Consider the following 26,394-nt stretch of genomic DNA (forward strand, 5'->3'; position numbering starts at 1 on the left):
CCACCACCCCACCGCCCCTGCAGCCCGGGGGGCACTTTCTTTGTTCGCCAGGAAGGGCTCCCGTGCCCCTACCCCGAGGCAGCTGCTAGGTGGCGCTGTTACTCCACGCTGTGCGCTCCGCCTGCCGACAACTTGACCCCGCTGACGTCACGGCCGTCTGAATCATCAAGGCCATTTTCAAATCCCATTGGTCTAGCCGTCACATGGTGAGGACCGAATGCACGGATAATTATGGAGCTGATATTTCCCCCCTCCCCTTCTTTTTCCTCCCACCCCTCCAACCACCCCCCCCTTCCCGGATGGGGGAAAAAAAGATGTCAGCTCCTCCGCTGTAGTGTTGCTCCTTAAAAACCCCTCTCTCTGAAAATGACATGCCCTCGCAATGTAACTCCGAACTCGTATGCGGAGCCCTTGGCTGCGCCGGGAGGAGGAGAGCGCTATAACCGGAGCGCAGGAATGTATATGCAATCTGGGAGTGACTTCAACTGCGGGGTGATGAGGGGCTGCGGGCTCGCGCCCTCGCTTTCCAAGAGGGACGAGGGCAACAGCCCCAACCTGGCCCTCAACACCTACCCGTCCTACCTCTCTCAGCTGGACTCCTGGGGCGACCCCAAAGCCGCCTACCGCCTGGAACAACCTGTTGGCAGGCCTCTGTCCTCCTGCTCCTACCCACCTAGTGTCAAGGAGGAGAATGTCTGCTGCATGTACAGTGCAGAGAAGCGGGCGAAAAGTGGCCCCGAGGCAGCGCTCTACTCCCACCCCCTGCCGGAGTCCTGCCTTGGGGAGCACGAGGTACCTGTACCCAGCTACTACCGCGCCAGCCCGAGCTACTCCGCGCTGGACAAAACGCCCCACTGTGCCGGGGCCAACGACTTCGAAGCCCCCTTTGAGCAGCGGGCCAGTCTCAACCCGCGCGCTGAACATCTGGAATCGCCTCAGCTTGGGGGCAAAGTGAGTTTTCCTGAGACCCCCAAGTCCGACAGCCAGACCCCCAGTCCCAATGAGATCAAGACGGAGCAAAGTCTGGCTGGCCCAAAAGGCAGCCCCTCAGAGAGCGAAAAGGAACGGGCCAAGACGGCAGACTCCAGCCCAGACACCTCGGATAACGAAGCTAAAGGTAAGGCCGCCTGGGCCGCGGGCCGGCTGGGACGCTGGGGGCACTGGTCTTCATGGTCAGGACTGGGGGCAGGAAGATGAGAGAGGGTTGAGGAGAGGCCTAGGGAACTCGAGGATTCTGAACTGACCCGGGTTTGAGGGTCCTGTTTGCTGAGCGCCAGGGTGGTGGCGTGTCATTTAGCAGAGGAAGGTAAAAGGCGACGTGGAGGGGCAAGGCCAGCCCGGCCTTTGCGTGCATAGGCGGAGGAGGTGAGCATTACAGGCAGCCTGCGGGCGCCTTTTGCTGCACGAGACCCGTGGCCATTCCTTGGCGCTTCAGTGAGGGTGTCCTGGGGGCTCATGTCCCCAGCTCAGGTCAAAGCGCACAAAAAGCTTAAAATGGCGATCCTTGGGCCAGGGACCAGAGAAGGCTTAGAGATGAGTAATTTCTCTTCAGTGCATTTTCCGAGTTGGAAAAATGTTTCCTGTGAAACACAATTTGCTGTTTGTGGGTCCGATTTATGCGTACAGTTTGCGCCCCTGCGATTTGTCTCGGCAGGGGCCTTGGGCAGCGAGGCTGAGGCCGGAAGAGGTGGAGGTGGAGGGCTGCCCGCCACATCCCTCCCTCCTCCAGATGCTTGGCTTGAAGATGGCTTTGGATCAGGACATTGGAAATGTTTCTTTCTTTCCTTCCTTTCTTTTTTTCTTTTCTTCTTCTTTTTTAATCTTTTGAATTTTTTCTTTTCTCTATGTTTTTCTAGTTATGTTTTTCTCGTTGGTTTTCAAAAGCAGCTTACAAATGAGTGGTTGGAAATTTTCTGTGTGCGTGGCAAGCAGTTTACTCCTGAAAAGGAGTGAGGCATTGGTTGAATTTCTTTGTGATTTTTGGTCCAAGAAAGAATATTCAGCCAGAGTTCAAGCTCAGGGTTCAAGATTCATTTCTTCTGTAACTGGGGGCTTTCAGGATCCTTCGCTGCTATCTGGGGGCGGGGGATGCAGAGTTTGAAACAGGAACAGGATTGGGATGCTGGGGGCAATGACTTTCCCTGAAAAGTTGGAGCAAAAGACACCAGAAAAGATCCAATGGGGAGGAATAAACCCGCTCCCCAAGACACTGGCTCCTGGTGGTGGTGTATGAAGCTCATTGGTGTAGAAGTAGATGAAATATTGAGAATGAATCAGTCTGGGGGTGCCCTGAACCTTGTTGTGGTGCTTTGTATATGGATGCAACTGCACACTCATGTCTGCCGGCGACCTGTGTCTCTCACTCACACACACACACACACACACACCTCTTGTGTTCCTCACACACTCACTCACACATACACATGCACTCTTTTGGCGCGAGACGGCAAAGCCTTACCCTCTTGGGTCTGCTCTACAAAGATAGCCTTGGTAAATCAGTCCTTAGAGACTTTGACCAGAAGATGATCGTGGCTGTGCTTGTGAAGATGAGGGAGTGAGGCACCCATATCACACACGTGTCATTATGGTACGTATATAATGCAAAGGTTTAATTTTATTCCCTTTCTGTAAATCCTGAGCTGGACTGGGGTAGAGGACTAGAGTAGAAAAAACTTAATCCTAGCTATACCAAGAAGCAAAGTCAAGGTTAACAAGTCCACCTCCTAAACCCAAACTACACCCACTTTGATAGACTCTCCCTTCTCTCCTTGTCCCCCCCCCCAATAATCTAAGCCCTTCTATCCCAAACTAACACCCAGAGGTTGCACTTGGTGCTTGCCTTTTCCCTCACCCCTTTTGATGTTTCCACCAGGCCAGAGGCAAAGAGAGCTTTGGGCTAAGGTCCATTTGTAATTTCTTTCCTCCTCTTAAAACCCAACAACCCCAATAAAAAAATAAACAGGGCACAGTTAGATGTGGAGAGCCTGTAAACAGTTTGGCAAGAAGTTGCAGGTGCCGAGATTGGAGAATAATTAAAGACATTGACATTTTCTAGACTATAGCTTCAAGTTTGCATCCCCCCCCCCCCCCCCCCCGTTTCCTGGTTGCCCTAGGGAACTCTCCTCACCACTCATCCAGACAAAATCCAGGACCCAGAATCCTCACTTGGCATAAGGAAGAGAGGAAGCAGGGTGCACATAGAGCTGTCAGCAAAGTCATTTGCTAGGTACCAAGTGCTCCCTAGTCTTTGGACTCTGTATTTCCCCCCTTTAAAGGGTGGCTAGGTTCTCTTCTATTATCTGAAGAGCAAGGCTGTTCCATTTCAGCAGGAATATCTACTAGGAAGAGAAGCTAACAATAAGACAATGGAAACACACACATTATGGCATCTTTTCATATATGCAGGCATATTTATCCATATCCCTCCTGTGTATACAGATGTATATGCATGTGTATTTGAAAACATACACATCTACCTACACATAGACTCTAGGGGACGGGAATACCTTAGGAAGTCTCCCTTCCTTGACCTTAAGTCCTCTGGTCAGGGGAAATTGTCTGAGGATCCCTCAGCATGCCCCAACACTGTTGCCCCTGATCCTCTGTCTCAGTTATACCTGAAGCTGATGGCCAGGAGAGAAGGAGGTAGTAAAAGGAGGCTCAAACAAGACAGCAATTCTGTGGCAATTCAGGTAGGAATAAGAGTTGGGGGCCTAGTACAGGGACTCCTGAGATGCCTTTGGCTGCAGGGACAGGGGCAGAATCCCTCCACAGAGTTGAAAGGAGTCAAAGCTCTCCAGGAAATGACTCCAAGCTGTGGGGTAGACCGCACTGAAGACGCCTTTTCTGGCGACTGAATTTTTCGAGATCTGGAGCAGAATGGAGTTGAAGCAAAGTCTGGAGAGGTTTAAGACAACCATCAGGATCAGGAGAGGCATTCAGAATCTGTTAGGTGAAGGTGGGTTTGACTAATTTAAATTTAGTAAACACTTTGAGGGTAAGAGCCTCCTCTCTTTCTTCCCTATAAGTCTAGACCCCTAAGAAATTCTAAAAGCCCAGGAGAACTGCCCCCAGGCCTGTGAGGGTAGAGTAGTTCCTCGGTGCTTACTCATCCACCCTCTCCCCAAGCAGGCTTCCAAAAGCTGCATCCCGAGGGCTTGCTTCTTCCAGGGATACTTATGTAAATAATGTTATTTTTAACAGAGGAGATAAAAGCAGAAAACACCACAGGAAATTGGCTGACAGCAAAGAGCGGAAGGAAGAAGAGGTGCCCCTATACTAAACACCAGACGCTGGAATTGGAGAAAGAATTTCTGTTCAATATGTATTTGACGCGAGAGCGCCGCCTGGAGATTAGCAAGACCATTAACCTTACAGACAGACAAGTCAAAATCTGGTTTCAAAATCGCAGAATGAAACTCAAGAAAATGAACCGAGAGAATCGGATCCGGGAACTGACCTCCAATTTTAATTTCACCTGAGCCAGCGTCATCTCCTCCCCCTCCCCGTCTCTCCTTTCCCCGCCCCTCCTCCCTTTGTGCCTGGTGATATTTTTTTTCCCTCCCTGAGTATAAATGCAACGCGCCTGCAAAAAAAAAAGGCAAAGACCTCAGACTCTCCTTCCAAGGGACCTATGGTTCGTGCTGTGAGGATGCTTCCACCTAAAGCATGAGAAATGGGGTGCTGGGTTTGGGGGTGTTGTGTGTGCCCTCAAAGATGGGGTGGGAGTGTGGCTGGTGTGTGTGTCAACCCCTCACTCACCCATGCACTCACAGGCAGCATTCTGTTCTCCATGCAAAGTTAAGATTGAATCCACCCGATTATAGGGGAAAGAAAGGGGGAAAAATCAACCAGAGAGGGTCTGTAACCTGTAACCTCGGAGAGCACAGTCAGAATTGCTCCCTCCTTGCTGCGTTTCCCCCCTTAGAATAATAGACAGTCTTGAAAGTTCGCCTAGTATTTGTGTGTTTGTCATAGCACCCAGCGTCTAGACTCAACCCTCCCTGTGTCTTTCCCTCCCAGTGGCTCTGAGAATCTGCTTGAAGTATTTGTACTGCTTTCTGCTTTTCTCCCACCCCTCCCAGCACTCTGTATCTCCCATCTACTAACATCTCAGAAATTCCATCCAGAAGAACAAAAAAATTAAAAATAGAACATAGCAAAGTAAAGACACCCCCCCTCCAAGTTGTCCTGTCCCTGTCTGGGAGTTGTGTTATTTAAAGATATTCTGTATGTTGTATCTTTTGCATGTAGCTTCCTTAATGGAGAAAAAAATCCTAATAAATTTCCGGAATCTTAATCCTCAAATGGGTGGTTTTTTTTGTTTTTAGTGGCTTTTTTTTAAGCGACACCCCCTCCCCCCAAAACACTGAGTGTGTGGATATGTGTGTGTTTTGTGTTTGACTCATCTACAGCCTTTCCAGAATGTCTCTTGGCGGGTTTAATGTAAGTGAGAGACCATAACGTTGATTTAAATATTATCCAGGTGACCACAATAAGTCAAGGTCATAAAACAGTAATGTCAGGACGGTCTTGGTGCGCGCGAGAGGTGGATTTTATGATCTGCAAATATAATGTGGTACTGCAGTAAAAGATGCATTTAAAGGTGACTGGAGGAGGGAAAGAGGCAGAGAGCAAGCTGCAATCTTGAGGAGCAGACGGATTGCCTTCGGTACTGGGGCTGGGTGCACCCCACCACTGCTGGGGGCCACCTCAGAAACCCCCACCCATCTAAACAGAGGAATAAACTTAACCACCGGAGGGGCACGAGGAGCTCAGCCCCCCCTCACCCTCCCTCGACAGCAGCTAACAGAAGCGCCAGCGGCAGCAAGAGAAGGAGGAGGCGGCGACAAGGTAAGAGAATCGGTTTCTTGTTCTTCTCTTGGCGGTGGACTGAGGACTAGCAGCGTCCCCAGGTGCCCGGGCGAGCAGCGGGTAGAGCAAGGAGGAAGGTGTTTGGGGCATCTGTGTTTGCTGAGAGCTCCGGATTTGCCTTTGGCCGCCGGCAGTGGAGGGCAGCGGCTCTGAGCTCCCTCTCCTCCCCTCCCCGGCCCACTGCCGCCGTGGGGTTCGGTGGTTAAAGGGGTAAATTGGTGGTTTTGGCTTCTTTATCTTTGCAGGCACTAAGGGATGTTTGGAGGTCCACCCATCAGTTTAGGTGTCTCTCGGTGTGGTTGTATGTTGGAGAAGGTAGAAGGATTGGAGCTTGAAGCTTAGGTTTTCTTGATTTTGCTGGTGTAGGCGTGAGTCTTGTTCATGTTCTTGGTCCTTGCGTTTCCCAGCTGTGGGGCTTTGCCAGGCAAGTGGCCTGACTGAAAGTGGTTCCAGCGCACAGGCGCTGTGGTCCAGGCACCCATGTTTGTTGAGAAGCCTGAGACAGAGAGAGTCTGGGAGGAGAGTACAGGAGAGCCAGATGGACAAGACAGGGGACCTAGCTCAAGAGTGGAAGAATGATCCAGCTCCCCACAGGGCCAGGGCCAGGGCCAGATGCAGGGGGATAGCTCTACTGCAGTACTGGGGGTGGGGCAGGTATTTGGCGGCCAGAAGTCCCATCTCACCAGATTTTCCAAACGCAATTTGCTTATACCAGAAACTAATGGGGGAAATCAGATCCTTTGCCCACCCAGCCACCCAAAATCTGCTCTTTAGTCCTTAGGGAGACTGTAAGGGCGGAAAGGGAATCGGGCTGAATTTCTTCCTTCCCCAAGCCCCTTTCCTTCTTTGGATAGATGCAAAGCCAAAACTCCGGCCCTGCTTGCTCAGCTGATCTGTGGCTTAGGTAGTTTCATGTTGTTGGGATTGAGTTTTGAACTCGGCAACAAGAAACTGCCTGAGTTACATCAGTCGGTTTTCGTCGAGGGCCCCAATCCACCCCTCCTAACCCTTCCCTCCCCTGTGGGACTGCCCCGCCATGCCATCCCCATTCCAGATAGGACAAAGTGGATGCAGACTGAGGAGGTCAGGCTGTGAGTGGAGGCCATGGGACAGACTCGGGACAGCCTGCTTTACAGCCATCTCCTTCCCAGCCTGCCCCAATGTCTGCGACTGAGGGAGAGGGTTTTCTTCCCACCCTGTAGCTATTGTCTCCTGAGTCCAGCTGATAGACAAAGAAGGTCCAGCCAATTCCAAGGAAATGCTGGAGTTTGAGTTTGGCCTGGTGGGCCAGTTCAGCTGGGCAGCAGGGTGGGGCAGAGTCAATAAAGGAGAGGAAAGCTCCTAGAAAGAGGAGGGAGTCCCTGAAATGGTTAGTGTCTCTTCCTGCTACCTCTAGAGAGAGAGAGAGCAGTGCTCCTTAGGAAAGTGGGGGTGTTGTTCCAAGAGTTAGGGAACTCTGAGAACAGTGGCTTCTCCTTCCCGCCACAGCTCCATCTCCAGGGAAAAGACACATATGGGAAGTGAGTAGGTTAGTGGAGAAACACCAAGTCCAAGTAGAAGCCTTCCCAAATACACCCTGTTGAGGGCAAAAGCCCAGCTCTGGTCTGTCTGGCTGTCTGTTACCGGTAGGCCTTGGTCTGTGCGGCTGCTAGCTAGTCTGTGGCTGTTAGGCGTTTTGCCTGTCCTTGTGTTCTGTGCTAATGTCTGGGTAAACAGAAGCTGCCAGCGCCCACCGTTACCATATTGTTGAGAAGGCTGTTGGCTGGTGCTAGGGGGCGGAGGGGAGAAGAATGGGGTAGAGGGAGATCTGAGCAATGAGAAACTTTACAGACCTCTCCACTGTGTTCCCCTCGGCTTTCTCAATTCTGGCCTTGGTTTCTACAGAGAAGGATCTCAAAAAAGGTTTCTCGGTCTTCAAAGGGGAGAAGGGAGACAGATGCCTCTGTTTTCAGAGACACTGGGAAGGAGAAACCCAAAGGAGGTCAGGTTCTAGGGACTCTGTCCATAATTATGATTATGAAAGCAGGGAATGCAGTATACAATCATGTCTCTAACAAACTATCATGGAGAATTTTGTATTCTCAACATGGTGTCCAGGAAGAAAATGGTGGGACCTTACATGTGTGTAGGTCTCTTTTCTATCTGTCCCTTCTAGGCTTTCTGATATCTCAATCTCTCTCTGAGATCAATCTGTGTGCTTATCAGTCTGTCTGTCTGTCTCTCAAATTTATTTTGACTTCCATGGACATTGGAGGCGAAAATGGGCATAGATTCTCTCTTTCCCAGCTGAATTGTCGGTCTGTCTGTCCTCCATCCTTTGTGGGAGGAAAATTATTCAAATTTCTATGGCTCCCAGGGAAATGGGGAGATTTCCAGAAAAAAAATAGGCCAATTGGTAGTAGAAGATATATAAAGGGATCCCTTCATTTAGGGGCCCATACAGTCTTTAACATCGAGTCCCCAGGCATAGACTATTTGGGTAAAGAGAGCCTCAGGCTGTAGCAAGGTGTTGAAGAGCACTTGGCTTAGAGAAATCTCCCCGATGGGCCGAAATTTATCAATATAGGGCTTCTGTGCCTTGAGTTCCTTTGCCCCTATTTCCATTTCAAAGATGATAGGTTTAAAGGAGATGTTCAAAGAGTCAGGGGTCAGGGCATCTCCTCCCTAGCCCCGGAGAAAGGGAGCAAGGTCTCATATGGCCAAGGTGAGGGCCAGTCTGATGGTCAGAGTCCACCCCGGGGGCTCTGGGGCTGTGGATCATGGCTAAGGCGACGGTAATTATTTATTCGCTTCGCTGGAAGGGAGTCTTCAGAAGAAACAGCGTGAAGAGGAGGGAAAAAATTATCTCTCTCGTCTGAGGATATTAAGATGGATTTTTATTTCTTAAAGGACCCTCCCCGCCGAGAGCACATAAGCGTAAACTTAATATATGCTCCGCAGCCCAACTCTAGAAATCGCAATAAAAGTTAAAACCTCCCCTACTGGTTTTTTTTAATTATGATATGGGAAAGGGGAGCAGGATTTATAGAGCTGAACTCTCGGCGTGTGTTTGAGACTTGCGGGAGCTGGAGGAAAAGGCAAGAGCTCGCCAAGGAGAGCCTTGGTCTCTGAGACGTCTCGCCGACAGTGGGGGCTCAGGCTCAGCCCAGCTAATCTTCTGTGGTCTCCCTGGGACCTCACCCCGGCTGTCGGCCTTGCCTCGGCTCACTCGCTGGGAGATGCAGCCCTTCTTGGGAACAGGTGAAGGCGGCAAGCGGGTACAGGGGGAGTATAAACGGGAAGACTAGCGAACAGAGCTTTGTGTGGGTCCCTTGCTTGGGACGAGGTTTGCCCAAGTGTAGCCCAGCAGATGGCTGGATTCGGAGGTGTGTCCGGGCAGGGTGCGAGAGCAGGGACAAGGTGGACTGTGTGTGGACTTCGGCTGCAGACTGAGCAGAGCAGACTCCTGGGCTGTGGTCAGTGGCGAGCTGGGCAACCGGATGTTGAGTCTGTAGGAAGGACCTTGAGGTCTGTTGGGTGTTTGGGCTGCCGGGGGGCGGCAGCCCAGAGTACGGAGGGAGCATGCAGTGCGCCGGGCCGCGGTGGTCAGCGTGGGCGAGGCTGTAGGCCCCGCACACCTCTGCAATTTCTGGGCTGTGTCCCGGACAACTAAACTAAGATCGGACCAATGATTAGAGCATGAAAATAAATGCAGCTATGGTCTTTTTTTTTTTTTTCCTCCCTATATAAGCAGTCCTTTCTTTTTTCTTTCGGAGATACCTGGATTTGGTCCAGAGCAGGTTGCCCGCGGGAGGGCCCCGCCAGCGGCAGCGTGCGAGGGAGGGAGGGAGGGCGACGGAGGGAGGGAGGGAAGGAGGGCGGGTGGCGGCGGCTGCGGTGGCCAGGGCTTCCCTCCCTGGGCAGGAGGCGGCTGCCCTGCGTCTGTGGCCGTGGGGAGCCGAGAAACAGGTAACGGAGGCTTCCCAAGGCAGAATTGGACCAAGCCTAATGTACCGAGTCTTCGGGGCCTCTGCCTGAGGTCCTGGCGGGAGAGAAGGTAGGGAAATCGGCGTCAGCCCGGCCTGGCAAGGAGGCCTCGGGATATTCAACCTGTGTATGATTTCAGTCTCACACTCATGTTGTGAGTCTGTCTGCTTTGGGAGAAGCCGCTTGCCTGTCTGTCTGAGACTTCTCAAATCCCGGCACTCCTTCCAAAGGCTGAGAAAAATTCGTCGTCGGAATGTATACTTTCATTCATTGGATTCTCTGCAACTCGGCGGGGCTGGCACCCGCAAGTTGGAAGGGAGCTTTCTTCCTGTTTTCTGGACACGGAGTTCTCTGGCTCCCTCCGCCACAGGCTAAGTTTTCCGGTTCTAGGTTCGCGAGTCGCCCTGATGTTTGAAACTAGACAGCTCCCAGTCGGGCAGGGAGGGCGGGGGAGAGACCCGCGGCTCTGGTTCCTTAATTGTACTTCGAGCCTGTATTGTCTCTCATTTCGCCACCTACGCTTCCTCAGTCTGGGCTCCAAAGTCACTGCAAATTTCCTTGCGGTACATACATCACACAAAAGATCAGGTAACAACGTGCTCGGAGTCATTGAGAGTCAGAGCACAGGGCAGCCCTGGATCTGGGGCGGCTCCCCCTCCAGCCACTCCCCAGGCTGGAAACCAGACTGTGTTGGGGGAGCCGGAAATAACCCCGTTTGCTGCGGAGCGGCAGGGCGGGGGCGCCGGCGCGAAGGCAGGCCGGGCAGGCCATGGCGTTGGGAGGGCCACGTTCACAGGCTCTGGGGGTTTCACGCTTTCTGAGCTTGGGTGCCTAGCTCCTGGTGTGGTGTGCAGGGATCCCAGATACCCACCTTGGGTGGGGGTAGCACGCGGATCTCCTCGCGGCAGGCAGGAGAGCTCAGTTTCTGCTTCCAGTGCAGGCCTTAGCTAGGAGGAGTTGTGTGTGGGTGTGTTTTTCCCAACAAAGAGGGATCAGGAGAGATGGGGGGGGGGGAGTAGAAGGGGAATCAAGGAGGGGGCGGGGAAGGGGAGAGGGCAGCGGAGGGATGAAATGAGCCCATTTCAGGGGAGAAGGAAAATGAAAGCAAACGGTACAGGGCCTCCTCGGTTCAGGGCGGGTGCTGAGGAGCAGTAAGCGGGCTCCCTGCCCGCGGCGGCCTGGATGGCCCGCTGGGGGCACAGGAGAAAGCCTGTTTTAAATTTAATCCGAACTTGACGGTGTGGATTGAACCGGAGGGAGTTTAAATCATTAAAAGGGAGACACCCGGCAGGGGGAGGGGGATGATGACTCTAACCTATCTGTTTGTCTGTCCTTCCCACGGTGCTAGCTTGATTGTGGTCTCAGTTGCCCCGGTTTGAGGTGATATAGGAAGTGTGCCCCTTCCCCCTCAGGGAACTCCTCTCCTGTGCCCACTGAGATCTGTTGGGGGTGTAAGGTGAACCATAAGAACTCCAGTGAATACAGAACAGCCAGCTAGAACTGGGCTTCCCCTCCCCAACAGTTATGCCCAGATCCCTCAGATCTCTCAGGTTGCCCCAGTGATGCTGAGGAAAATTGAAAGGCGTGGTGTAGATGAGAGAAAGTCCTAGAATAGAATAAAAGATTCAGCAGGAGTAATTGAACCCCACGATAAGACCCTCCTTTTGGGCGTCCCCACATCTCTGCCCCCCACATTGACAAACCTAGATGTAGAGGAAACCTGAACGCCCACTTTCCGTCCCTGACCTGCTAACTTTCAAATGTGAAACATGGGAGTCACAGCCCACATGCAGGACCTGGGCCTAGTGGTCCCTGAACTGCCGGGTCTCTACCAAACCCCTCCTTAAGGTTACTTCTTTCTGGGAGGCATAGACAGAATGGGGCATTGGTGAGGAGGGGCCTGTGGGCGAGGCCTGCTTCCTAGTTCACAGCTGTGTCTGCTTCTGAGTGGGGAGGGTCTGGAGTTCTTGATCCCCAAAGGATGGAAAGGCAACAGTCTCTCTTCTGCTTCGGGGGCATTTGATGGCAGTAGGGATCCCTGGATGGTGCTCCTGACTGCCCAGCTGCAGCAGCCTCTGCAGGGTAGTCAGGCTGGGTTTGCAGGCTGCTCAGGAGTTGAAAAGAAGGCGGTGTGCAAAGGGAGCAGGAGAGAGGGGAGCTTCTCCTTACAGTCAAGAAGTCTATGAGAAGGGCTCTCTCAAGTAGAAGAGGCCCATAGTAGAGGGTTCTTAAGGAGTTCTGTTTAGGAACGCTGAGGTAGAGGCAGGCCGGCCCTGTCGCTTAGAGAAGATGCAGAGGAAGAGCAGGCATGACGTCTTTTCCCCCTTCTATTTCTTCCTCTTTGACTAGAATGTGGCTTAGCCCCCAGCAGCTGGAGTGACTGCTGGGCTAGCGTCAGATTCTGTGTCCCGGAGGCCTAGTATACCCACCGGAGCAGGTCTCCCAGAGGGGCAGGAAAGGAGGCCTCTTACTCCTTTGTGTCCAGACAGAAGTGGCCGCCGCGCCGGGAGCGGTCCCGCGGCAAAGCCCCGGCAAGCAAGGGAACTGCATGCACAATGCCACGGCTGCTCCGGCTGCTCCCCAGCCCGCGCCCTGGCCCGTCCTCCGTCCTGCCTGCGCCTCGTTGCCCTTCTGCCCTTGTCTCCCTTGCTTTTTGAGAGCCCTCCTTTCCTTGCTCTTAGGTCTCTTCATCTTGCCTGCCTTCTTTCCCTTAATTCTCATTCTCTCTCTCTCTCTCTCTCTCTCTCTCTCTCTCTCTCTCTCTCTCTCTCTCTCTCTCTGGTTATCCTAACCCACCGGTTCTATTTTTCCTCCCTCCAGCCTGTTTAAATAGGTCTGTCAGGCTCTGACTCTCTTAGGCTCTGTCCCTTGATGTCCTCTTGGCCACAGTCTGGCCCGGGGCCCCACTGAAGACTAAATGTCTGTGCTGAAGGCTGCCGGCAACCACCAAAGAGCCAGGCGGGGTCCCCAGTCACCCATGGCTGGGGGAGGTGCTGAAGATGCTGGGGATTTGGAGAAAGCCTCTGCAGAGGAACTGGAACCTCCTGTCTGTTCCTTGAACTAGTGAGCAAGATTTTTTGATTGACAGCTAACATGATTACATCAAGGCCAAAGAGATACTCTGTTTCTTATTGTAATTTGGATTTTCCAGCCAGTCCAGTCCAAAGAAAAAGACAGTGAAAGCTGAGGAGAATTAATCTGAGGCTCCGAGTGCCTTTCCCTAACCAGACACTTCCCTGCACAGCCACCCCCTGCCAAAAAAACAACAAATAAACAAACAAACAAAAAACCCAACCCTGGTATACCGAAAAGGGAAGAACCAGAGGAGGGGGCCCACAGGTATTAGGGAGGGCTCCTGAGATTCTTGAGTCTCTCCTAAGAGCTACAGTTGTACCATCTCCCCAACTTTCTTGCCCCCTAACACACATATCATCCTCTCTAGCACTTCCCCAGCTTGGAAGAGATAGAGGGAGAGAAATGTAAGAGAAAACCAGCCCCCACTCCCACACTTAGAGTCTGGACTGGTCTTGGGGACTGGAGAGAGGAAGAAGGGTAGACTTGGCTGGGTCTAAGAAGCCACATAACCTGCTTCCTTCAGATCTTGCAGCCTAGTCTCAGCTTCTGTCTATTTCCCTTCCCATAGACGCTCCCCTCTGACCCTGAGACTGTACCCTGATCCTTCAGATTCATTCTGCTCTGCCTTGGTGCATTATGTCTCTAGGGATATCACCTGTCCCTCCATCCCCACAACCAACCTCTGCCCCCTCTTCTGAACCCATACTGAGGATTTTTCTGTCTCTCCAAAGCCCTCCATTTGCTAAACCACCATGGGAGGTCCTGCTGAAAGGCTAGGCTGTGCATGCAACAAACCCCAAATTCAAGGGGGAGGATAGCAGTCAACTTATGGGGGGTGTGTGGAATCCAAGTTGTGTGGTAATCCCTTTCAATCACACAGCCACCTCCTAGATTCTTCCCTCCGACCCCATAGAAATCGCCTTCTCCCATCCCTCTGCTGCTTTTTTCTGTTCCCAAAACAGCCTACAATTTTATTTAATGAAAGACACATTTATGAACAATCAAATGATCCTCATAAAAATTTTATTGAAGGACGTAAAAACAAGCTACTTGCCCACGACCGAGGTCGCTCTCTTGCTTTGCCTGTTCTCACCCTGGCTTTCTGCAGACAGAACCTCCGAGTGACTTCTCTTTTTTTTGCGGGGGGTGGGGGGTGAAGGTGTCACAGAGATGGACCTGGGGGCAAAGGAGTGTGAGCAGGCAGATAGGATGGGGATGCCCCACTTAAGTGTGTAGTTCTCTCCTTCACTTCTTCAAGCTGGCAAAGAAACAGAGACAATAAATTTGAATAAAGGCTTATATATCTGTGCCAAAGCAAGAGGAGACTTGTGAAGCTGATGATGAAGGTGTGTGAGATCCTCAAGTTCTACCCCTCCCACCCCACAGACCACCTTTCCCAAGCTTCCCATACCTAGATTTGGGGAGCTGAGCTGGCCAGTGGCAGAACTCTCCCCTTTCCCTCCTTCCCTCCCTCCATCCCAGATCGTTCAGTCCCCTCCCACCCTCCCTCCCTCGCTGCTGGTGCTGCTGTTCCCTGAAAGAAATACATACATACACCGTATTTAAAAACGCATTTTTAAAAGCCACGTTCCGAACTGACAATCGCAGATCTTCGCTCACTCAGAGACTGCAGGAGCATCGGAGACGACAGAGATAGATTACGTCAAGAAATAGTTCCTCCACCTACCTCGTTCGGCCTCCCCGCCCCTGTGGGGCTCCCCGAACCCAGCTCAGCCCTGGGGGTCCAAGAACCCTGGCTTCTAGGACTGGCATTTTCACCTTTTTTTTTTTTTAAATCCTCATGGTAGGGGGAGCCATCTGCTTTTGGCTGCACATGGTGGTGGGGGGGGGGGAGTGTTCCCTGATGAGATATGAGTCGTCCGGGGTGGGGTGTCCAGCGCCTTGGGTCCAGAGTTGCAGATCTCCAGGAGAACACAGGTCGCGGGGATCAGCAGAGAGAAGGGGGTGGTAAAGGGGGGAAAAAGCAAGGGGGAAAAAAGCCCCTGCGCATTGATCCGCGCCGTATTTTTGGGTAAATACGATCACGTGGGGGCTAGGGAACCAATGAGCTGCCGGGAAAAGGCTGGAAAAATAATTACCTGCCTTGATTGTTCTGTGAGCAGATAAAAAGTACATATACAGTTCATACAATAATCTTATGTATGTAAAACCCTGTTACGATGTCGGCGACGGGGCCCATCAGTAACTATTACGTGGACTCGCTCATCTCTCACGACAATGAAGACCTCCTAGCGTCCAGGTTTCCGGCCACCGGGGCTCACCCTGCGGCCGCCAGACCCAGCGGCTTGGTGCCGGACTGTAGCGATTTTCCGTCCTGTAGCTTCGCGCCCAAGCCGGCCGTGTTCAGCACGTCGTGGGCGCCCGTGCCCTCACAGTCGTCCGTGGTCTATCACCCGTACGGCCCCCAGCCCCACCTCGGCGCCGACACGCGCTACATGCGGACTTGGCTCGAGCCGCTGTCCGGCGCCGTCTCCTTCCCCAGCTTCCCGGCCGGGGGCCGTCACTACGCCCTCAAGCCCGACGCCTACCCCGGGCGCCGAGCCGACTGCGGCCCAGGCGACGGCCGCAGCTACCCGGACTACATGTACGGCTCGCCCGGGGAGCTGCGCGACCGCGCCCCGCAGACGCTGCCCTCGCCCGAGGCGGACGCGCTGGCCGGCAGCAAGCACAAAGAGGAGAAGGCCGACCTGGACCCTAGTAAGTTGGGAGCAATTTTCCTTTACAACCGGCACAGGAGGGGAGGGGAGGCCAGGCGGGCGCAGCCGGATTACAGCCTGTCCGAGCGGCGCGGGCAGCGCGGGAGAGGGGCGAGGGCGAGGGGGCGAGGACTCAATAAAAGCGAATTACCTTGGGGAGCTCTCAGGGGCAGGAAGGTCTGAGAAGGGGGCCCAGGCAGCCAGGTTGGGAGAGGGCCGGCCAGAGGGACTTCTCTGCCAGAGGCTGGCTTTGAAGGAAGACCCTTGAGTCTCCCTGTTAGCTCAGGCTTTTTGACTCAGTGGTCACTTTCAAAAAATAAAATGCAAACAGGGACAGGGGTTTGACTGGGGGTGCTGAGGTTCATTTTGTGGTTTGAGAAGGGACAGGGCAGGACGCTTGGAGCAGAAGGAGAGAACTTATCCCTACCTCTCAGCCAGCATGGGGGTCTTCATTCCACTAGAGGTTTATAAAACAGAAGGTCCATTGAGTTCTCCCCCGGGAGAAGGATCTGGGGGTGCGCAGCCTAGGAACTTAGGCCAGGACTTCGGGACATAAGTGGGAGAGAAGTGAGGTCCGAGTCTCCTTAAACTTGAAAACCCACTTTTAAGTGTCCACAGGAAAAGAGTTGTGAATGGGAATCAGGAATATGGAATGAGGAAGGACCATCATATTAAAGAACTACACACACACACACACACACACACACACACACACACACACACACGAGAGAGAGAGAGAGAGAGAGAGAGAGAGAGAGAGAGAGAGAGAGAGAGAGAGAGAGAGAGATTCTGAGTGTTGCATAGAAAGGGGCTGACTAGGTGGAGAGGTGGGGGCAGGTGTAGGCTGCAGGGTCGGAGGAGAAACATCAGGGGAGGGTTGCACCCCCCCGGGTGTGAGGAAGTGTCTGGGGGGGGTACCCAGGAGAAGACTTCAGGAAATCTTTTCCTCTAGCTCCATAAGGGGCCAGGGCCTAATTATACCCCTCTGAAGGCTTCCCTCCCTACCCTCAGCTACTCCCATAAACCTGAAATTGGAGGCTTGTCTCCTGCAGAGCCTGTCCTGGAGCTGGCAGGAGGGGGGGGGGGGCAGTGGAGACCAGCAGTGGGGCTAAGATACGGGGGAGCCTTTCTCCAAGGCCAGCAGCTCTCTGAGGAGAGAGGAAGGTTTAACCCTGGTAATTCGCCTCAGCAGGGTTGAATTCTGAGCGGGAAATGGACACTGGAAAGAGGTGAGGGTTTAGGGACTCTCAGGGTCAGGAAAAAACTATGAAATTTCAGGACTTGGTCGTGGGCTGTGAGGATGGGAGGGGGCAGAGGAGGAGGGAAGTGGGGAGGAGAGGGACCTTGCTATAAAAATAAAAAACAAGAGAGAGAAGCGTTTATGGGCCTATGAAACAGTTGGGAATTTGGACTTTTTATGAGGATATTCTCGAATTACTACTCTCGAAGCTGAGGACTAGACTGTGGGCTTTAGTAGCTTCAAATTTACTACAGTTTTAGGTGCTGGACACTGAAGAGGGAGGGGGCATGGGGAGGGGGAAGAGTGAAAAAGAAAGGAGGAAAATGCCCAAAGCAAAATGTGTCCAAATTCAGGTTCAGTTATTGAGTTTGGGGAGTTTGACTAAGCCCGGGGGGTGTGATGACAGAGGTCCCAAGCTGGAAGGGGACTCTACTGACCCTTTGCCTATGTTTGGCCCTGCAGGCAACCCCGTGGCCAACTGGATCCACGCCCGTTCCACAAGGAAGAAGCGCTGCCCCTACACCAAGTACCAGACGCTGGAACTAGAGAAGGAGTTTCTCTTCAATATGTATTTAACCAGGGACCGACGATACGAGGTGGCCCGTGTTCTCAATCTCACTGAGCGGCAGGTCAAAATCTGGTTTCAGAATCGGAGGATGAAGATGAAAAAGATGAATAAAGAGAAAACCGACAAGGAGCAATCCTAAGCCCTGCCCCAGCCTGCTGCTTCCGCACAGCCAAGGGAAACACAAAAACCCCACAAAAATGCCCCAACCCAGGCGGGAGAAAACACGAAAAGAAAAGGAAAGAGCAAGATAGAGAAAAGCCCACCGTCTTAAAAAGAAAAAAAGGAAGGAGAAAATGCAAACTCTTGCGATGTGGGAGGGTTAAGTGTTGAGAAATTGGTGTTTAGAGTTAGTTCTATCCAGCAAGGAGGAGGCAGGAAAAACCGCGGTCTCTTCCCCCCAGCGCAACCGAAATAAATGACACACACAAATGTGATTTTTTTCCTTCTTTCTTCAGAGAAGCCAGTATTTGAATTTCTCTCTGTCTCTGTCTTTCTCTGTCTCTCTCTGTCTCTATCTATCTATCTGTCTCTCTCTCTCTGTATCGTATTTGGTTTGGGCCATTCCTTCCTGGGCCTTGGGAGCTCTGCGGGCAGATTTCTCGTACAAAAAAAAAAAAAAGACACACACAATGATGATTCCCAGCCCAGAGCTGAGGGATGAGGGCCGGACCGTGCTGCCGGCTGGGTCAGGCTGCACAGGCCGGCTGGTGCCTCAAGCTTGTACAGAGCAGTGTCCTTGTCACCCCGGTGTCCCCCCCAGCGTCTGTCCTGTAACGTGCTTCTGTTTGTTACAGCAGAACAACTCTGTTAACGTATCGGAGTCACTTAAAAAAAAGAAAGAAACCCAACTGCGTCAAGTTCTCCTCATTATTGCTCTTCCCCCGTGGTTCTGTGGAGGAGGCAAGGGCTTAAATCCTCTAAGAGAAGCTGGAGCCAGAGAAGAGGCTCCCCCTACCTCAAAAGGGCAAATGCCTGCAGCTTCTATCCAGGCAGGGCAGAATGGGGGTGGGGGTTCCAGGGGAGGGGTGGAGGCTGCTGAGGCAGAGGCCTAGCTTGTGCCTGCCCCGGCTGACTGCCTGTGAGTTTCCTAGTGGCTTGATGGAGCGTGTGGGGAACACTGCTTGAATGGTTTTGCTGGCTGTAATTAATTGTAGTAATTTACGAGTACATGAGATCGGAGAGGAGAGATAGGTGAAGATGAAAGTTGGGTGCTGGGTGAAGGCCCAGGCTGGCTTCCTGCCTGGTTGCTTTGGTGCTGTGGTGCTTTCAGGGTTGGCTGAGAAAGAAGGTTAGCAGGATGCTCATCGAGGAGAGGAGGCCACCAGGCCTCAAGGAACACTGGGGGACAGGCACTGAGTACTGAATGGGTGGGGGGGAGGAAGAAATGAAAATACAAGAAAAAGAAGTCAGGAGGGAGGGAGAAGAAGGAAGGGAAGAAGGAAGGCAAGGGGAAATAATGAAGAGGGAGAGAGGGAAAAGCAGATAGCAAAGTCAATATAATAAGAATTAATTTCTTCTCAATGAATTCATTCCCAGCTCTTGTCTCCCCTTCTACCCCTCCCAGTCTGCCCCATGTTTAGTTTGAATGTTGATAAGAGTGACTAAGGTCATGCTTAGTAGTACTCCTAGGGGTTGGTGAGGCCAGGCTCCAAGGGAGCTGGTTAGGGATTAGCTAGGTGTGGGGTGCTCTCTGGTGGCTCTTGGACCCCAGAGGTGTGATGATATGTAAATAACAGACAGCCTGGAGGGGCTGGGTGGCTGCACTGCACCCTTCTCTAGAACCTTCTCTTTCTGGAGCTAGCAGTTTTCATGAGCTAATCAGAAGCAGACAGGGCTGCTGGGTTTGCCTCAGCCCAGCACCCCTTTTCTTGGAAATCCCCCAATCTGGAAACTATTAAAATTAGACTGTTTGAAATATAGACCTTTAATATCTCAGGCTGTCCACTCTGCCAAAGACGCTACTCGGAGGATACCACCTAAAAGAATATAATTGGGGGATCCCATTTGTTGCTACCTCCAAAGCATCTCCTGGCAGGACTGGTGGACACTTGTAGGGACAGTCTCTGCCCCATTATTTGAGTCTTCTAACTCTTCTTCCAATTTGGAGGATGGCAGGAAGGTGAGAAGGGTTGACATTTTTGGTTTTTTAGTATTGGAGGACCAGCCAAGTGACAACAACAGATTTAGCAGCCTTTAATGCATTCACTATTTCCTGCTTAGTGGACTTCACTCCCCCTCCTGGGCATTGATTCCTTGGTCTTTTGGAAAGATGCTTCGCCTTTATTTTTCTCACTACCTAATTCTTTCCCTTTGGCCTTTTTGCTGTTCTGCAACCCTGGCCTAAGATTCGCACTTGATAGGAGTCAAGACACCCTTCTCTCCCTTAGTCTGGACCATCAAGAGCCAGGATGCGGGCTTCTCTCCCTGCCTGAGCTCAGCGCTGTTTCCGGGCTTCCACCCCGCCCCTGCTCCAAGGCCCTGAAGCCTGCTCTCGGAGTCCAGCGTGGCCTGCTTCCTGAAGCCTGCCCTCTGGAAAGAGGGCCTCAGAGCTTGTAGGACCCAGGAGAAGGTAGGATTTAGAGTAGGCCCACTCTTTAATCCTGGTTTCCAGCCTCCAGATCGGGATTAGATTCTATTTTATTCATTACCATTTGTGAATTAAAACAACACACATCTGGGGAGAGAAATGAAAGCAGGCCAGGAGAGGGGTTGGCAAACACCCTCTTCCCCTCATGTTCCCTCCCACCTCTCCTCTGCTCCTTTGTCAGAATCACAAAACCCTAAAGGTTGTCCCACTTGGGAAGGCAGCGGATAGGTACATTTCCGTAGCCCAGAAATGCCACTTTTATGGCCCTGTTTGTCTCCCTGCTCTGGGTTCTGAATGGGGTCGAACAAAACAGCAGCGCGTAGCTGGCTAGACGTCTGGGCTTAATTGTTTTATGGTTTAAATAAGGTGGACACTCTTTCCTTTGAAATCGGATTATAGGAATGTTTTGTCTATAGCCCACGGAGATCAGGATCTCTCTGGCTGAGAGGGAGAGGTGAAGAGCGTGCGCGCGCTAGGGACGGGCAACAAACCCGAGGGTGGGGGCCTAGGACAGTCAGAGTCCCACCCTCAAGTCCGGCAGACCGCGGCAGAATAGGCTGTGCATCCTGCATCTGGGTAAGAGGGACTGAGAGTGCTGGGAGCAGAAGGTCCTGAGAGCTCCGGATGGGGTGGTGCCTTGCAGCGCGCAAAGGGGTTTTTAGACTAGAAAACGTCTGAATGGAGGAGATTGCAGCTATTCCTTTGCAGTATCTCTTTATTCCAGAAAGGAGGGTTACAAAAAGAGGACAGTGTGGAACCCTTCACAAGGTTTATTTCAAGAATTTAGAAAACCAAAGAACAGAGGCAACTACCTGCCGGGGAATCCCTCTCCTTTGCACCGGTTTAGAGGCTTCTTCCTTTCAACTTGCCACCTTTCAGCTCGGCCTGGGACCTCTGTTGGCTTTTCCTCAGTCAGATTGCATTGGAGAAAGTGGACACGAGGTGGCGCTGTTGCTCAATGTTAGAGGCAGAGGTGCCCCCAGACAGGCCTGGCCTACTGACATTTGAGGCCAGATTGGAAGCTTCAGCCAGAAAGCCCCCAGCTTCTGCCGGCTTGGGCCCCACTGCCTCTGAACAAATCAACTCTCTCACCTGCGAGGTGTAAATAATTCGTGAGTGGCAGCAGGAGACGGGCCCTCACTCTACCGGAGAGTTTGGGAGGCGAAAGAGGGCAGGCATCAAAAATAATCGCTGGTGGAGATAAGTGAGGAGCAGGTAATTAACACAAAAAGGCAGAATGACCCGAACAAACGAACATAAATCCGTAGTACCTAGGAGAGTGGTGCAGGCCTCGGGCAGAGGGACAGAGTGGCCCGGCGAGGATGGCTGCTTGCGGTTCCTTTATTTCCAGGCTCAGAGAGCAAAAAAATAAACCAGTACGTGTAAAAGAAAAGTAAATAAATAAACGAAAGATGAGAGAAGCCTCCAAAGGGGAAACCAAGTCCGACCAAGGCTTACAGGACTGATGGATCCTCCGGACAGGCGGTGGTAACGGCACACTCAGGGCAGCCACATTCCAAGACACAAAGGCCCAGAAGAATAGCTCTGTAGTGGGGTTTTTGCTGGACCATAAAATCTGGAAATAGATTCCTCCACCCCCTAAAAGATAAGGCACAGGCCCCAGAGAGGATCCGGACCCTCTGAGCCTCTTCTTTCCTGTCAGAGAAGAGAAAGTATTTATGACAGCCCCCATGGTCAGATGCTAGGAACCCAGAATCCACTCCGTTTCAGCTCTGCACTGAGCAGACTCTCTCAGATCGACAAGGCTGGAAGCCAAAGATGCAGCAGGCTCTGCTCCGGGTGTAGATGCTCTGGGGTGCCCCCCACTGCTCTGGACCCTAGTGAGAGCCGCCCTGACACAGCACTTCTGGACCCTTCCTTCCTGCTGCTTCAGAGACAGAGTTCTGTGTCTAAGGGTTTGGGCAGTTCCTAAGTTCAGTAGCGGTGAGTTCCCTAAATGCAAAAGATCCCAGTAGGGTGTCTTGCCAGGACACCATGACTCTCCTTTAAGAGTCTGGCTGAGAGTAATCATTTCCCTAATAAGTATTTAAATAATAAAAGGACGGAGGAGAGCTGCTGCTTCTATACTGTCTTGTCCTGCTATTCTTTCCTCTACGCCCAGAGCCAGTACAGAGTTGGTTTCAGATGGGAATGGGAAAGGAAGAGATCTAGTTTTCTAACCATGTCCTTCCTTGCCCAACCCTGAAACCCCAGGGTGAGGAAGAAAAACAGGTAGATTTTGTTTTTTTGATGCAAAAACCTACAAATGTATATATTTATCAAGCATTCTGTGCACGTGCCTAACATACACATGTATGTACAGGTCTGTAAGTCAGGAAGGCCACTTCCAGGAATGTGTATAGCTAGTGTAAAATGAACATACATTTAATATGTCTCTGGGTAAGAGGATAGTACAGTATATACTCTGTGTGTATGCGTGTGTATGTGTGTGTGTGTGTGTGTGTGTGTGTCCCCGAGGTGGCCTTGTAACAGCCTCACATACTGTGGAGGAAGAAGACAGGAAAAATCATTCTTATTCATCTTCATTCATGAGCACAATAGCACACACGCGCACACACACACACACACACACACACACACACACACACACACACACACACATTGCTCTCATGCTTCCTTCTCTTTTCTCCTTGCAGTAAGCCCACATAACTGTAGACACTATGCCCAGGGAAGGGTGTTGATGGACCAACGTTATTTTTTTCCATTAGAATTAACTTGAATTTTTGTTCAGTCTTGGGCATGGGGATATGTGCCCCCCTCCCCGAAAGTGTGGGTAAATATTTAAAGAGTGTCTGTTGACAGTTCCCATCCACATCCTGGCCCGGGCAGCCTGCCTGGAGAAGAGGGGGGTGCAGGGAAGCCTGAGGGCTCCACTAGGTTGAGCTGGCATTTCCTATGGGGTGGTGGTTTATGAGAACCAGTAAGAGGCCTACTCCTGCTCCCTTCAGCCCAGCCATAGTCTCCTAAACAGAAATGTCTTGGGTTCAACTAGACGGAAGCCTGGGCACACGAGCTATCCCTCTCAGTCCCCATAAACAGCTTTGCTCTCATAGTCTCCCAGACAAGCTTGCTTGGGTTTCCTACTCCTTGGAGGAGCTGCTTTCGGCAAGGGTAGTGTGGTCTTTCTGGGGTACATGGTGTGCCCCCCGCTTCTCTACCCATAGTAGTCAAGGGACAAGAGTCTCCAGGGTGTGAAGAAGACAGGGCAGCTTCAGACCCTGGGGTGAGGCCAGAGGCTGGAGGGTCTGCAGCCTGAAGGGTCTGGGGTACATGCTGTGCTTCTTCTTAAAGTCCCCAGACTTCAGAAACCCCCAGGTAGCTCATCTTTCGGGTTAAAGGCTCAGCCCTGACTTACTAAGGCTCACCCCCTGGGGTCTTCTACTTGTTGAGGTAACCTGAATTGACCTGCTGGCTTAGGTATATATCAAAAAGGAAAGAAAAGGGGGTGCACCTTCAGACTAGAGTGCGCACCTTGGAAAAGCTGGCCTTGGCCATTAGCTGGGGCTGGCTCACCACCCCCTACACACACACCACACCCCCATCCCTCCCCTCTCCTCCCTCTCTCTCCTCCAGGTCCCCCCCAGCCCTGAACCCCTCAACCCTCTCCCCCCCCTCCTCTCTCTCTCTCTCTCTCTCTCTCTCTCTCTCTCTCTCTCTCTCTCTCTCTCTCTCTCTCTCTCTCCTCTTCTCTCTCTCTCTTGCTCGCTCGCTCGCTCTCTCGTTCGCTCGCTCGCTCGCTCGCTCGCCTGTCTTCATGTCGTGGATTGATGAACGCGAATCGCGTGTAAGCGCCGCCACCGCCGGGAGTCTGAGGAATTCGCCTGGGCTGTTAGAGGGAAGAGCTAAGTGAGAGCGCGCGCTCTACCTACCGACAGTGAGCAGAGCCGCGGCCGCCTGAGCCCTCAGCCGGCACCGCGCCCCCACCTGCCCAGCCCCCAGCCCAGCAGCCCAGCCCGGGGGAGCCGGCCAGCTTGGGGTTCGGTCCCGGGGGGAGGGGAGTTTCGGGGATACCGGGCGGGGGAGCGTGAGCCAAGGGGAGGGGGCCTCGGGTTTTCATGTGCCCAGCATGAGCTCCTACTTCGTCAACCCCCTGTTCTCAAAATACAAAGGCGGCGAGTCCCTGGAACCGGCCTATTACGACTGCCGGTTCCCTCAGAGCGTGGGCAGGAGCCATGCGCTGGTGTACGGGCCCGGCGGCTCGGCGCCCGGCTTCCAGCACGCCTCGCACCACGTCCAAGACTTCTTCCACCACGGCACCTCCGGCATCTCCAACTCGGGCTACCAGCAGAACCCGTGCTCTCTGAGCTGCCACGGAGACGCCTCCAAATTCTATGGCTACGAGGCGCTCCCCAGACAGTCCCTTTATGGGGCTCAGCAAGAGGCGAGCGTGGTGCAATATCCCGACTGTAAATCCTCCGCCAACACTAACAGTAGCGAAGGACAAGGCCACTTAAATCAGAACTCGTCTCCCAGCCTCATGTTTCCATGGATGAGACCCCACGGTGAGAAGCCTTTTCTCTTTCCCCCTTGGTCTCCCGCGCTCCGGGGTCTTCCCCCTCCCTCGCCTCCTTTTTGTCTGCCCTTGCTTTCCTTCCTGGCTTTGGGGGTCTCTCCCACTCCACTTCCGTGCCTGGGTAGGTTCCTGGAGGTTGAAAAGCCTTGGCTGGGGGTTGGGAGGGGGCACCTGAGACATTGTGAGTGTTGGGGTGAAGGTGGGGGAAAGGTGATGTGTGAGTGCAAAGGGTTAAAAACCATTTCCTCCATTCCTTCTCTCTCTCCTCCCTACCTCTAAAAGTCAAAGTTGGGGAGGTGGCTGACAAGGGCACCCTGAGTAAAGTCTTTGGGGTTGGTAGCCAGTTTTCCCAAAGACAGTGAGCCAGCCCATTCCAAGACAGTGGCCAGATGGTGGGGTGAAAAGACCCTTTGCTGTCTCCCCCTAGCCAGACAGAGGGGCGAGACCCTAAGGACAGGCACTCTGACTCTCTGGGGTCTCTACTTCTTCCCCATCAGGGAAGCAGCCTGAAGGCCACTACCCCAACTTTTCTTTACTTCCTCCAGTTGGAGAGAAGACTGAAAGCCTGAGAAGAAGAAAATCAGTGCTCAAAAAGAAAGAGGGGCTATACAAAGTAGGGGCCTCTGAGGTCCAGGAGACTAGTCAGGCTATCCTCCAATCAAGAGCTATGGAGTCTTTTGGAAAGCTGCTCAGGTCATGAGCCCCTCCAAGGGTGGCCCTTCATGGCCCAATTTCGAAGTACAGGGGAAGCTAAGGACAAGTTCCGGCAGGGACGGCCCTTGATTTATTTGTTGGTCTCCAGTTAGCAATCAGGCAGAACTGTGATACATTCCAGGAGATCAATTATTTTTCTTATTAGAAAAGCATTAGGCAGAGATAGGCAAGGAGGGGGGCAGTGGGCAGAGACCCCTCTCCTTCAACCCCAGCCCTTTTCCTTTCTCTTGGAAGCAGATTGTGTCCCTAGGCCAGCTTACTAAATGCCACTTTGCACTTGTAAACAAAGCTGTAAGGGCTAGGCTGTGGGCCTGAAGGACCCTGCAAGGCTCCCCCCACCCCCAAGCCCTTACTTTTCAGACAGCCACATCCCTGCCCCTCACCTTCACCCATCTCCCAAGGTGAAGGAAATCAAACCAAAACATCTATGGAAACTTTTCCTGCCCTTGCTTGCCTCTTCTGCTGGCAGCCTCACCGGCAGGGAAGGGCGGAGGGGAACTTTGTGGGAGGCAGAGTAGCTGTGTATGGGGGGGGGGATGGAGCCCCCACCCAGATGTAACCAGACTGGGGTTCTGTTCTGTCCAGCTCCTGGGCGGCGCAGTGGACGACAAACTTACAGCCGGTATCAGACCTTGGAACTAGAGAAGGAGTTTCTCTTTAATCCTTATTTGACACGAAAGCGCCGGATTGAAGTCTCTCACGCCCTGGGACTGACCGAAAGACAAGTGAAGATCTGGTTCCAGAACCGGAGGATGAAGTGGAAAAAGGAAAACAACAAGGATAAACTGCCTGGGGCCCGAGATGAGGAGAAGGTGGAGGAAGAAGGGAATGAGGAAGAGGAGAAAGAAGAAGAGGAGAAGGAAGAAAATAAGGACTAGGAAAAAAGAACACCCCCCCCCCCCAGCAACTCCCTTGAAGTTTCGTTTTATGGTAGCAGATAAATTGAGAAGTTTACGACTGTCATTTGCTTTTATAGAGAATAGAATGACACTCACAACTCTAACTACCTGTCAGATACTTGCAGCTCGGCTTTTATTACTTTTGGACTTCCCCCGCTTTATTTGTTTGGAGGCTGGGGGGGGGGCGGGGAGACCGAGACACAGGGAAAAGTTCTGTTCC

General features: G+C 52.5%; 3 protein-coding genes across 3 annotated transcripts; all 3 read left to right on the top strand.

Moving 5' to 3' along the window:
- Positions 1–366: 366 nt before the first annotated feature.
- Positions 367–4,481, top strand: Hoxc10 (homeobox C10). Its single transcript, XM_052747556.1, has 2 exons — positions 367–1,117; positions 4,204–4,481. Exons 1-2 carry the CDS (start codon positions 367–369, stop codon positions 4,479–4,481), a joined length of 1,029 nt encoding a protein of 342 aa, XP_052603516.1.
- Positions 4,482–15,095: 10,614 nt separating this feature from the next.
- On the top strand, positions 15,096–17,579 carry Hoxc9 (homeobox C9). Its single transcript, XM_052747557.1, has 2 exons — positions 15,096–15,633; positions 17,335–17,579. Exons 1-2 carry the CDS (start codon positions 15,096–15,098, stop codon positions 17,577–17,579), a joined length of 783 nt encoding a protein of 260 aa, XP_052603517.1.
- Positions 17,580–24,114: 6,535 nt separating this feature from the next.
- Hoxc8 (homeobox C8) lies at positions 24,115–26,153 on the top strand. Its single transcript, XM_052747558.1, has 2 exons — positions 24,115–24,550; positions 25,861–26,153. The coding sequence occupies exons 1-2, from the start codon at positions 24,115–24,117 to the stop codon at positions 26,151–26,153; spliced, it is 729 nt and encodes a 242-aa protein (XP_052603518.1).
- Positions 26,154–26,394: the final 241 nt, after the last annotated feature.

Source organism: Peromyscus californicus, unplaced genomic scaffold (genome assembly GCF_007827085.1).
Source record: "Peromyscus californicus insignis strain IS unplaced genomic scaffold, ASM782708v3 Scaffold_20__1_contigs__length_68692818, whole genome shotgun sequence".
Classification (NCBI taxonomy): Eukaryota; Metazoa; Chordata; class Mammalia; order Rodentia; family Cricetidae; genus Peromyscus; species Peromyscus californicus.

Excerpts from the sequence above, each read along its gene's own strand:
- Hoxc9 (XM_052747557.1), top strand. The coding sequence starts at position 15,096 with ATGTCGGCGACGGGGCCCATCAGTAACTATTACGTGGACTCGCTCATC. Across the intron at positions 15,634-17,334 it reads GAAGGCCGACCTGGACCCTA|GCAACCCCGTGGCCAACTGG; the intron begins GTAAGTTGGGAG and ends TTGGCCCTGCAG.
- Hoxc10 (XM_052747556.1), top strand. The coding sequence starts at position 367 with ATGACATGCCCTCGCAATGTAACTCCGAACTCGTATGCGGAGCCCTTG. Across the intron at positions 1,118-4,203 it reads CTCGGATAACGAAGCTAAAG|AGGAGATAAAAGCAGAAAAC; the intron begins GTAAGGCCGCCT and ends TATTTTTAACAG.
- Hoxc8 (XM_052747558.1), top strand. The coding sequence starts at position 24,115 with ATGAGCTCCTACTTCGTCAACCCCCTGTTCTCAAAATACAAAGGCGGC. Across the intron at positions 24,551-25,860 it reads TCCATGGATGAGACCCCACG|CTCCTGGGCGGCGCAGTGGA; the intron begins GTGAGAAGCCTT and ends TGTTCTGTCCAG.